This window comes from Amblyomma americanum, chromosome 8 (assembly GCF_052857255.1).
Source record: "Amblyomma americanum isolate KBUSLIRL-KWMA chromosome 8, ASM5285725v1, whole genome shotgun sequence".
Taxonomy (NCBI): Eukaryota; Metazoa; Arthropoda; class Arachnida; order Ixodida; family Ixodidae; genus Amblyomma; species Amblyomma americanum.
The window spans coordinates 4614440-4627437 of record NC_135504.1 but is presented as its reverse complement, the minus strand read 5'-3'; the positions used below and the strand labels follow the sequence as shown (position 1 = coordinate 4627437).

The following is a 12998-nucleotide window of genomic DNA, read 5'->3' as shown; positions in this document are numbered from 1 at the left end:
TATGGCCTTAAGTGAGATTCGAAACCGCGACGGCGCGCACACTTGCTGCTGCCTTGGAGCACTCATACATCGCCGCAGCCTTTGTATAAGAGTGTGAAAATGCCAGCGTCTTTCGCTGGCATCTTCACACTCGTGGACAAACCGTCGTTTTCATCAACGTTCATCCATGCGCGGTAAAGTTCAAACGCAAAATCACGCGGCCACTTGCGTGTGCCAAGCTCATTTCAAACGCATAGTCAGCTTTGTGCGACCGCTTACAAATGCAAGCGAACGTATGGACTTGGACGCGCGAGCTGAAGTTCAAACGCGTCCGGATTCGCTTGACGCGCTCTGTTCGGGTTTCAGCAATGTCCTGCATTTTGCAGCGATAAATTAAAGAATAAATGAGGTTCCTTCTACGTCTGTTGTGGACTAAAACTCACGAGGTAGAAAGGCCGAGGCTATGTGACGGCGGCCTAAAGCCGACAAAGACAGAAGGGCAGAAGTGGCGTTTACGTTAGACATGGAAGACCTCTGCTAAAACAGAAATAAAGCGATATGTAAAGAAAATTCAAGTAGCCGTTTATCAAATGTCGTGTCCTGTGTGTTACAAAGCCTTGTCGTGTGTATGGTACAAAGGAGTTATCGAGTCTTGTGTGTGTCCTACAAAGCACCTGTCGCGTCTTGAGTGTGGATCAGAGGGGAGTGTGTTGCAGAGAGCGTTTGGTACAAAGTGATCGGAATGACTAATGCTAACGCATTTCCGATCAATCGGTGTAATTATCTTCAAACGAGATTTTTTTTTTGTTTTGTTCCAAGCCACTACCTACTAACATTTTTTGTCCGCTGCCTGCATATCTGTTTACGATTTCTTGAAAACAATCCGCACGTGGAATAAGAGAAAACATATTATTATATTTCATTTTACAGAGCATTCTTATGAAACTCTTGAATTGTGCGCTTCAACTTCTTTGCTTCTTCCACGCAATGCCTTCGCTCATTTTCGGCATCACCTGGCACGGCTCTTTGTCTTAGGCTATAAGATGTGCACGCTTCATAGTAATTGTACTTTAGCTGAATAAAGGCAAATAATAATATGATTGTTCTTATCACATCCATTTCTTTAAAAACAAGCCAGCGTGAACATCGTCCAGGGTGATATTCAGTCGGCAGCATTATGTCCATAACAGAGCAGTGCAACTGCTTCTAGAAAACCACAGGTCGAGCAATATATTAACCGCCATTTCAGATATATTATCGAGAGTATTGCGTTATTATGAGTAAATCATATAATGTGAAACTGCGATCGTAGCCAGAAAGCCAATGAAATATTTTTTCGCGTTGTTTTTAATTTGTAGAACAGAAAAAAAAAACTCCTGAGTTCTTTTCTACCGTCATTTTCTGTCAGTCTCTTATGTATCGAAGCGGATCTGACATATAAGAAAGCTTACGAAGATTTATCGCTTGCTGACAGGGCACATATTTGAAAGAAGAAGCCAATGCTACCGCTTTGTTCAAAGTCAACGCCAAAGTGCTGTCATTTATTTGCACAATTTTAACGTGCAAAAGTTCTTTCTTTCTCTTATTGTTCGTCCTCCTTCAGTGCGACAATTTCACAGAGCACTAAAGAGACATGAAGGTGAAATTTTTAACTATCTTTCTCCTTTTCAATGCCATTTGTCTTAAGTTATACGTTCGATGGTCTCCCCAGACCCATTAATATGATTATATTCAGTGTCAATGCTAATATCTTGAATATGATTTTTCGATACAATGGTTCATGAAGGGCAAACAATCTAAAACGAAAGCATCACCGCAATCTGCTTCTCCTCTTCAGTCCGATATACCCCGGCTCACGCACTGAAACCGCACGCGCACTGACATGTTCATTTTGTTTTATGTTGTATTTCTCTATAACCTATTTTACCTCACCTCTGTTATGAGGTAGCTTTTAGCATGTCATGGACGCAGCGATGTAGGCATTCTTTAATAGCTGGATACGTTCTTCTGGAAACAGACATATGTTGTGCCAAAGGTCTAGTTAGAAACTTGAAATAGTACGAGGCTAACGGTGCAATTGGACCACTACTGATGGCCGTGTTTAAGGGCAGTGAAATGATTGCATTTCAGAAGCACAAACCTTGTTTTTAAAGGGTTCATTATACTTTGTCATATGCGTAACGAATATGTCTTCAAAACAATTATGTATATAAAACTAAGCGCGGTGCTAACAAAAAATTTTTTCAGAAGCTTATTACGTGGCTAAAACTGACGGCAGATGCGTCAGTCAGGCTTCTACGTACATTGCCGCATTTTAGAGGGCGCCTTCTCTGGAGCGGTTTTGGTTCCTAGATCCCTTACTTCTGGAAAGATGGAAAGAGCAGATGTGCAGTATGTGTGGTGTGCATTTCTTTACTAAACAGGTTGTGAACCAGCGTCAGTGTTCTGTAACCGTTACTTTTCTGTACCGACTCCACAGCAAAGGTAAACGAGCCCAACTCGCTTTTGTAACCAAAATATAACTTACGCTAAAGGAGAAATAATTTCCACTTTATATAAACTGATTAAGACAATGAACTTCTTCCGTTACGTGCAGAAAACACGTCGGCTTCGACTGCAACGGACGCTCTTTTCCGAGCTCAGGACACGTTGGACAAATACTGCCCGTATGCATGCTTTCATTGTAAACCTGTATGCGCAATTAAGAGTTAAACTCAAAGACGGCTTCGCTCGGGGCCTGTCGACTGTCGTGGTGATTCTTCAAGGCATTTTAAGGCTCCCTAAATCCCTCAGAAAGCATTCAGCAGCCAAACGCGAAAAATGAAATGCCAGCGGTAGCGGTCTGTGCACTGTGTTGTCAAGAAAAACGTAAATAGAACGAACAGATGTGTTACACACCTTGTCTAATGGGACGCTGAAGCCAGGGAAGGCCACTGACGGGTCGCAAACGAACGTGTTGCGCTCCTGGCATGGATCCGCCTGCACGGCGACGGTCTTGTTGAACCAGTCTTTCAGCTTTCGGCAAAAGACGGTGCTGCACTCTGCTGGAGAGTCAGTTAAGGGCGAAAGTGGCGCTTCTGAGGTCTTGATAGCCTGAGTTGCCGCAGCCGTCGGCCTGTCGGGAGTCGCAGCCGCTGGCGGCGCATCTATGGCGGGCAACGCTAACTTCCTCGGCCCTGTCGGGATCGTCCGCGGCGCTGCCTGGCCTATTGGTCTGTTCACGTCCTCCTCCGCCGTCTGCAAAGTACATCAGGCATTGCAGTGAGTGCATTAACAACTGACTGATTCAGTCATTCGAGTGCCGAAAATTTTAAGAGGATGCATGACCTTTTGTGCGAAACGTCACCGTCTGTGTTGTCAAAATCACGCTAAAGAATAGCAGCAGATATTCGTTATGAGTCGTGTACGGAGTGAAAACCAGAAGAATTGAGCAAGATTGGTGAAACCATATTTATCGCTTTTCATGTAATAAAACTCTCTCTCTCTCTCTCTATTCTAAAACCTAACTTAGGAAAACTTTCAATAAATACATCAAGTTGTACCAGCTTGCTCTCGGGGTGTGACTACTGATGACTGCAAACTGTTTTTCGATATGAGTATTACAGTTTTAGTCACACGCTTGATGACCACCACCACTAAACTGCTACTGACGAAACTCAAATTGCAGCAGTAACCCATTCATAATTGCCCCATTCTTAGAAAAAGTTAATTCCATTCTGCATCACTCTTCGGGTTAGAGAGTCCGTTCTGAGTTTTGTGCCAACGTTACCGTTCGCAGGAGTTTGGAGACCAGCGTGGGGTACATATGTGTTCATAGATATACACATATGTATATAATGTCAGTCGTTTTGCAGCGTAATTAAGTGTGGAAGAGCTCACACTTCGAGGTCGTGAAAGCATGTTTAGATAAACTAATGGATTTACTTGTGTAAAACTGGTCAATATATAGTAGTGAGAGGAAAAGGTACAAGGGCAGTCGAGCGCTCAACCTATATTGAATCCCTTGAAGGCGGTAGCTATAAACGTAAAAGCGGAGGAACAGGTCAGTGGTCTTCCCTATTCTTTATATCAACAAGTTTAGCTATCGGATTATTAAAAAAAAGTCGATGCAGTTTCTAAAGCCTCTGTTTTGAATTATTTATCTTGTTTTGTCAAGAGTTATATATTTATTTATGATCACTGTAACAATTCTTAAGCGTTAATGAAAATTTAGTTTACTCCCTGCCCTTTGACCTCAGTCTACGCGACATCCTCTTCATTATACACATAAAATAAATATTTATAAATTCAGGAGGAGGATTCATTCGTCTTCGAAGTTTTAAATATTTTTATTTCGTATTTTTACGTAAGATTCAACATACCCCAAAGCGAAATATGTTTTTCATAATCGGGCCTTCAAGGCACATAGGGCAGTCTTTGAATACTGTCAACCTGAGTTTTTCTTCGTAGAAAATGTGTCCTAGTGGGCCCTCTAAGTACACTTCATTTCGTCCAGTCATAAAAAAAATTCTCCAGCGTAGAAGAGTTGGAAATTGGAAGCTAAATTTCTGAAGAGGGAATAACTTTAACGATCTTTACACCATTGTGCTGTAGCGATAATCCGCCAGGAATCCCGAGTAATCAAGAAAGCGTGATGCGCCGCACTTTTCTATGCACTACTCGTATGCACTCATTCGTGCTCGGTGACAGCGGCCCGGCAAGCCGTTTTGCTTAGCATGATTCAGAAGATCCGGCGTGTAAGTAGCACTTAACTGATAGCAGAGTCTGTGCTTTTTTGTACACCTCAGTTCGATGCATTAGACACGAACCGGCATAGTTTCTGCGCGTACGAGTTTTAACTACCTAGTTGAATATAAAAGCGATTTGATACCAAACTCAAGCACCCTGTTGTTCCATTTGTCACGCTGTGTGAAGGTTTCACGTCGATCTGGACACTGAGATGCCGTTTCTATCATTGATAGGATTCTGGAAAGTTGAAACGCAAGCTAGTAAAATGTGCTTACACAAATTCTCACAATTTATGCACTTTTTCCTGCATCGCTTACTGTCGATACTGCCTTATGAACATGTGCTCAGAATTTCAAGCCTCACGACGGTTATAGCAGCACGAAGTATTGGAGAATGCCGCTTATTACCGAAAGGCTTCTCAAGAATTCAGAAGAGCATACATATGACACCTGCCTCACCTTAACACAGTTTGAACACTTAGCGCTACTCACATTCTCTGGATGCTCGGCCTCCGTTGGTTGAGGAAGACCGAAAGGTCCCCTTTGGCGACTGCCTTCGAAAGGTTTCTTGCTGGACCCCTGCGTGCAACAACAGAACGAGAATTGTCCCGGACGAACAGAGTTATAAGCGTTCAATGAGAGAGCCTTAAAAAGAAAGCCGTTTTAGGTAGTGTGGAATTGTAGGAAGCCAGAAGGTACATGGAAAGCACAGGTGCAGTAACACTCTAGTGGTATGCACCTCAAACCGCCCGTAATGAAATAATATCACATCATTTCATCATCCCCGCTAACGAGCGTCTTTCGTTAGTGGATTGGATAGCGCAGTGGCCCTTTCCCTTGTTGGTAATACTGAGGTAACTCTATGGCCTCTACTGATGCCATGGTGCTCAGTGCATGGCGGCATTGCAAGCGCGAATTTGACGCGTTTTGAGCGCCCTAGCACAGAGTGCGTCGACACGCACAGCTTAACCGCCTGTCTGATCGACGCATGTCCACGGTTGACAGCTATGTTAAATGCTGGAAAAGTGCAATGGACGACGTTTAAAGCACAAGCCAGAGACGGTGCCGACAACATTTATACCTCACGTCTGCTTCTGAGCTATCGTATTGTGAAAGACGAACAAACAGGTCGAGGTTTCTTATTACAGACGACGCCGCAGCTAGCACAAGGACAAAATCTGAGCTTCGGCGTGGGAGCACAGAAGAGAGCTGCTAAGTACCTGAGTGCAATAGATTTGAAGAAAATGTGCCACTTGAGTTCGTTCCAGTTAGTCCAAATTGACTCAGATCTCCTTTCGAACACATCCAGTAGCCGCCTGGCTGTGGAGGTCCTCGATTCGTCTCCTGGTGTTTTGACACAACATATTTTGATCGGTTCTGTGCTCCTCGAAGCAGGTAACTTGCCTAGGTAATTGTGTGATCTATCGAAAATGCAGTTTTCTGCGAAGCAGTGGAATATGTTTGAGTTCTGTGGCGGCATTACTTGAGAGAAGCTTAAGTGCAGTTCCCGCGTTGTTATCTGATCATTAGAGACCGCTTTTCGTGGTGGTGAACATATTATTGTTGATTGTTTATGACTTCCTTGATTGTCTGAGAGAGTTAGGGTGACGTCACTGCGATGTCATTAGTGAACATATTGCATGAATGCTGCCCAATATGCCTGGTGCAATGTGAGGCCATCGCCACCAAAGCCACCTCCACAGAACGGTAAAACGTGCCCTTAACAGACTTCGCTGCAAAACAGATCAACCGGCTGTCGCTGCCCTTACCATCTTCCTACTCCATCCAGTGATGAACGCGACCACCATGACGCAGCAAGCGATGAGTATGAAAGAGGCGAAGATCTCCTTAAAGTGACGCCGTGCTTTCGCTTGGTAGCGACGCACCAGCCGCTGCCCAGCGATCCTCCCAGCAGGCCTGCGGTAACGGCGAACTTCAGTTGGACGAGGGCTGCTCGCTGAAGCGCTCAAAAACACGTGTCCTGAACGCATTCTCGACGGAATGATAAGTTAAGCAGATGTCAGTTATTGTCATAAAAGGCTAAGGTCCGCAATAAAGCAGTTCCTAATCCAATATTTCCTTCTTTCTTCTAACAATACGGCATCTTCTTGAACATATTCAAAAGTAGTACGGGACATTTCCGATTAATCTCAAGCGGGAAGCAGTAACAGCTGGCCGAATTGCTACAGGATGCGCAACGACGTTTTGGCTAGAGTCTACAGTCGGCAATTACGCCTGTGGATGCTGCTGTTCAGGGTACGGCTACGTGATGTGCACTAGTACTGGATGAATGAGAAATGGAATGCACTACCACTCTTCCTCGATGCAGATTCCTCTTGTGCACCCAGCGCGTTCGGTGAGTGTTCTGTAAGGCATCGTGTTCGGATGGCTGAAGACATATAGATTTAGTACCAAGGTGCTCAAGACCGGTACAGTACTACATCGCTACTTGGTACGGAAGCCCAGGTGGTAGAAAACGGTTTGGTGTTTTTAATTACGACTTCACTGGTACCCCAATGTGGTGGTTTCCCATGTGATTGACACATAACTTTTTTTTTAATTAGCACTGAGCACAGGAAATTGAGAAAACTGAGGACGTATCACAGTTATGGATGTTGCATTTTCGCCGTTGCTCCTGCAAAAAACTTGTAGATATTTGTTGGCAAGCCTTGTGAGCTCTGCAGTAAACTCTTCCCCTGCTCCATTCACATTGTGCGTTTCCTTTATAAACGCTGTGGTGGACAGGTCGGACTAACATGGAAAAGCTGACAATTGGAACTGTTCTTCCGCAAGTAGGCAAATCCGGGAATAATGAGGCGCTTGCGAATTTAATGCAAACTTTTATCTCTAAAGGTTTATTCTCAAGTAACCTTTACGTGCAAACAAAGTTCGGATAGCCCGCTAGTGCCGCCAAACTGTATGGCACGTAAACAGCTTAGACAATAATGCGCAAATCAGATGGTTGTGTGTGTCTTTGTAGGAAAAGAAAGTTGATGATGGCACACTTTTGCGTGGTCAGCGATCGACTTACGTCAAGGTTTCTAACGACGGCGAGCGAGGGCGTGGCCTGTGGAGAAAATGAATTTATTGAAAAGCGTTTCGTTAACATGCGGCGTTATTAGATAATAAAGCTCTTTAAAGCAAGGCTTTATGTTCTTCTTAACGAATTGAAATATCCTGGACATTAGCGGTGGGCAATTTTTGCTCCACGCAACCGTAATAGCGGTGAAATTACCAAAAAACAACAGGGACATTCACAGGGCTTGATTTAGTTGTCCTATGTATCCTACTGGAGTTGAGAACGAAGATATAGTGCACTTATTTTACTGGCGTTCCTTCAAACATGCCCGCTTCTCATAGATAGCAATTCTGTACAAAAACATTTTTCAACAGAAATTTATTAACGCAATTTCTTCATATATTGTAAGATTTTAGTATAACAATCATTATATTCACTGATATCCCGCCTGCAGGCTTGCACTTTTTTCTATTAACGTTTTTTCTGTCGTCAGATACGTTCCCCATTGGCTTTAAACGGCAATCTCAACTGCTCGATACTAGTTCTCGAAATAGCTTTAAAAAAAAACGTCTTGCCAGGCATAAAAAAATGAGTCATTACCTTCATTGCTTCCATAGTAATACCTTACAATATTCCAACATATAAATTTTTTTTTTCAAAAATGCTGGACATGCTTATGAAGCGAATGGGTGTCGCATCTAATAAAGAGGAAATGCCTTTTCGCTCATTGTGAATATTGTTCTTTGTGCAGCACTAGCCTTTCAAAACATGAGGCAATAGAAAAACTTGCTGGTGACGCCAACTGAATGAAGTTTTCATTTTAACAAAGTAATCGTGCCAGCTAAACAACACATACGTAGTTAAGGGTGCATTATTCGACCCGGCATCAGCACAATATTCTGTCACACGCAAACACTCTTATTCAGGCCTTAAATATCGTGCATGTATCTGCACAATGACTAGCATTTGGACATGTGGTTTCCGAAAACATATGACTTTGCAATAAATACGCAAATTTAAAGATAGTCCCTGCGTTACAAGAAAAAAAGCTACAAACCTGAAGCCAGAACGCGAAACTGTAAAAAAGAAATTCTCCCAGAATCAAACTAAATCACTTTCTTGCAGGCGCGAATTATTTCACCACTTCATCGCCGCAAGAAACACCAAAGTGTAGTTGACCAATGACTCGAAACAATTTTCAAAAATATTAGTTAGACACCTTAGGTTCTGAAAAATCACACACCAGCGTCTCTTTCAGATAGACTGTGGGAACTCGGCGCATTCCACCCCAGTCATGTGCAAATAAATGACAAGCATAATACTAAGCAGCGATCAATACTCCTACCATTGGGGCTAAATTCATGCACCTAACCATCGGCCCCAGTGTCTGGCTACCAGCCTCTGTAAGAGGCAGCGCAGATCGGCGTCCTTACCTCACCAGTAGCACACGCGGCGAGGTAGATCTCCAGAAGAAACGAGACATGTTAGTGGACCCGCTTGGAGGTGCACAAGGCCGAACAATGAAGCCTACACCAAGCAGCTTTAGAAAAAATAATTCTCTAAGCTTCCGGAAAATTCTGATCTGTAAGGCTTTTCGTGCACAACCAGACTGTCTCTTTTTCTTCTTCACATAATCTCTGAGAGTTCATGCTGCCTCTTAGGCGCAGTCCTTGATTTCGTTTATTTTTCGTGTTTGTAGAGTAGCGACTGGCTATTTTACGCCGTTAATAATGCTCCTCTAGTCTTGGCCACCTGTTTGTTTGAGAGAAAAGGATAGCAACTTTATGAGTGATATTAAAGAAAGACAAAGAAAACGAAATACATTGGCGCAAAACATTTTGTGAAGCGAACAACAAAAATTCGAGCATCGCCATGTACACTGGCCAAAGCCTCGCTGTGGGCATGTGCCATGAAGCCTGAGGACATCATCATCATTACTATCTTTGTTAGTCATAGAACCAATTACATTGCCAGACTCCAGATATGGCAACCTCATATGGACAGACAGACAGAAAAACTTTATTGAGCAAGTGAGTTTTAGACCCAGCTGGGTCCCTGGGCCACTGCGCGGTCCCGCACTGCATCAAGTAGGTCATGCCGGGACATGACGTCGGCAGCCCGAGTCGGGTCTGCAGACATGAGCAGGACCTCCCAGTCCTCCCAGCTCGAGATGGCGTGCTGTCCCCGCGGGGGAGGGTCAGCAGGGCAGCCGAAAAGGATATGGGAGAGTGTGGCGTGGGGGTCACCGCATAGGGAGCATGCAGGGGATGTGCCGCAATAGTGCAGAGTGGGCTTCGCGCTCTCTCTGTGCCCCGATGGCACTCGTACCACAGGGTGTTTCTCTTACTATTTGGTGACCTGCCAGCCCTGACCCTGTCTCATTATTTGCCGCTACTTTCCTTTTGCCTTTTTGTTTGTATTCTCTTTAGAGCTCAGAAACTATGCATTTCTGTAACGGGCCAAACTGCCTAAAAAAGAAAATAGCACAGAAGTTGTGACTCAAATGCTCCTGTGTGCATCATAATGACTGTGCCCGGTACTGAGAGGTAGCCACTGTGCTCTGGCTAATACATCGCAATACCTTCCACCCTGGCCTGTTACACTGCTGAAATGTCACGACGCGGTTTGTCGCTTAGTGCACTAGATGTTTAGGTTGCAGCGATAGACTACGCGCCTTCACTCATGTTTCGCTGTCGCCCTCTTATAGGTGCCACCAGCTATTTGGTCACGACGTTGGCAGACACTTTGTCGCATCGGGTACTGATAGAGGAAATCGTTGCAGGAGTTTGCAGTGCTTATAACGTATTTGGTTTCTTGAAATGCTTAATTTAGTCGACACGCTTGTACTTTGGTTTCCTGATAATACTATTATTAATGTTTATCTTCAGTGAACGAGTGGGGAAAGTTCAGGAGGGCACACTCACACACTATACTACTGTTTCCCTGATAGCCCATATGTAATTCAGGAAAGTTAGACCTTAAAACTTTGCATTTAAATTTAATCCGAAGTCCTGTGCACGGCACTGAATTCTTCCTTTCTTTCCTCCTTCAGTATTTTCTTCGCTGCGTGTGACGTGTATGACAGCACACTAATAACTGAAAGATGATAAAGCCAATATTGAGGTACAGCACGAGAGGCTACCAATTAATCACGCGGCGGAAGAGGCGGTGGCTAATGTCCACATGTCATGTTTGTAACGCTGGCTGTTCGAATCCCTCGGGGAAGCCTGGGCTTCATGCATGATCAGATTTATTTCGTTAACATTACTACTGCAAGCTTCGCAAAATCTGCACGGCAGTGTCAGTTTGAGTCCATTTAGTGGTTTGTGGAGAGGTGATTGCGGAATAGTGAAGATGAGGAAGGTCAATCACAATACGTCAGCTTCCATGGAAACTTCTTTGTTTATTCAACTACACCTTGGCCAATCCCCCCGCGTGGGTATGTGCCATATACCTGGGGTGAAGAAGAAGAAGAAGAAGACAATACGTCAGATGAGTCATATGGAGAGGAAAACATGTGACGACCAGCCAACCAGCAGTGTCGGTTTGAGGCCATGGAGTAGTTTGCGGAGAGGACACGGGGAGGGTGCGGATGACGTGTGTATCCAATGAGGTTAGGCTGCGTTAGGTCAGCGCAAGTGGCATCGCCCGTTTTCTTAGTTCTCCTTCACACATTGAACCCTTTGTACCTATTAATTTTTAAAATGTTGGACGTGTCAGGTGGGCAGACTCCTCAGTGTGCGGACTGTTAGCATTAGTATGTAGGCGAGAATCCGGCTGTCCACTAAAGTACACGTCTTGAGAAGCGCGAAGTAAATGCAACCAAACGGTACTATTTTTCATCATTTGGATCATGAAAAAGCAGCCTTCGCAACTGACTAGAAGGACTCGACCTTCTAGGCAACGGCTGGTGCCATTTTGTTTAGCCCTGAAAGCGTGCAAGTGGCCGCTAATACGACTATAATTACATAATTGCAGCAAACAAGTTGTTTAAATCATGTGCAAGTGTCTCCAGCACGTACTGCAGCTCCAAACCTTAGTCGCGTGCTTCTCAAATAATTTTAATTATGCATTTTTGATCAGCTGTCTATGTGCACACACAAGCTATCAAGAAAAACTTTCGGAGCATTGTTTTCCCGTACCGAGGTCATAATTTTACAATATGTGTACTGCACCATGCCACCGATCAGTGAACGTGGCTCAATGAAGAGATGTCATTTTAGGCTTCTGTACCCTGCGCTATCTTTCCATTTTACAGCGCAAGCAATATCAATGTTAGCGTACGAAAATATGACGTCGGTCTGTAGCCTCGGAAAGTAAAGCCTCTATCCTCCAGAAGCAGCATGCACCGGTCGCCACCCCACCACACCAGCATTAATTGGGGGGGGGGGGGGGGGGGCTGTACACTAACCCACCGCCACCCTTAATCCACCTGCCCACCCCCATCCACCTTCACCCTCCAGAGGCGCCATCAACCACCCACGTACCTTACACTGTCTCCCAGAAATGCCGAGTGCAACCAACCCACCTACCACCAAAATGCCCAGACACTATAGGAGCCCACAAAGCAGCGAAACACAAGAGCAAATGCGAAATCAAAGTCAGAGATCTTGTGCAAAAACCAGATGCCCTCCAGTAGCAACCTTTTTTCCCCAGTCCTCCTCCCGCCCACCCATCGCCGCCCTCGAACCCCCTCCCCAGCCCACGTTCATCCTCGAGAAAAATTCTATCACATGTGTGGAGCCTCGCCTTAGAGTAAAAGCATGATAGTAATAATCCGGAGTATATCCTAAGGCTTTCACACAATGCCGCCACAGACGTCTGATCATGCCGCACTTTTTCCTAATTACGGAATTCCTGTTATCGCGAGAGAATCAAATGTAGAGAGTCGCATTTATATCAACAGGCCCGGTATGTCATCCATCTGTCATTATATTGAGAGCTTTTGTGACACAACTCTTCACCCTTTGAACGCGGCATTGCACGCTTTCCGTACGGATTACATTTGCAGCACCGCCTTGTCTGTGTATGAGCGACATAAATGCACTCGGTCAAAAATTCGTGCCCCTTTGCGGTTCCCAACTTCAATCGTCTGTCTCTGTGGTCGATTCTGCACCACCCTTTATTCTCATCATCGTTTGCTATAGCAGCTGTGACAGAGAACGTGACACCAAATTGGAAAAGTTTGCACTGTTCAGTGGTCTGCTGATGGTTCTCGGTAACCGGTTGCACCTTTTGGCTGTGTTATAGGATGGGACTCCATTTCAGTTTTC

At 44.6% G+C, this 12998-nt stretch overlaps 1 protein-coding gene across 1 annotated transcript; it reads right to left on the bottom strand.

Annotated features, from left to right (window-relative positions):
• Positions 1-988: 988 nt before the first annotated feature.
• Positions 989-7815, bottom strand: LOC144101619 (uncharacterized). Its single transcript, XM_077634761.1, has 5 exons — positions 7738-7815; positions 6476-6623; positions 5199-5285; positions 2878-3216; positions 989-1015 (listed from the first exon to the last, which is right to left on the bottom strand). The coding sequence occupies exons 2-5, from the start codon at positions 6512-6514 to the stop codon at positions 989-991; spliced, it is 492 nt and encodes a 163-aa protein (XP_077490887.1). The 5' UTR covers positions 6515-6623; positions 7738-7815.
• Between the last annotated feature and the right edge of the window lie 5183 nt (positions 7816-12998).

Bases quoted from the DNA above. Each gene is read 5' to 3' on its own strand.
- LOC144101619 (XM_077634761.1), bottom strand. From the start codon at position 6,514: ATGGTGGTCGCGTTCATCACTGGATGGAGTAGGAAGATG. The intron at 5,286-6,475 runs GTAAGGGCAGCG...TGTTGCACGCAG, and splicing joins CTGGATGGAGTAGGAAGATG to GGGTCCAGCAAGAAACCTTT. The intron at 1,016-2,877 runs GTGTGTAACACA...CACATCTTATAG, and splicing joins TCAGCGTCCCATTAGACAAG to CCTAAGACAAAGAGCCGTGC.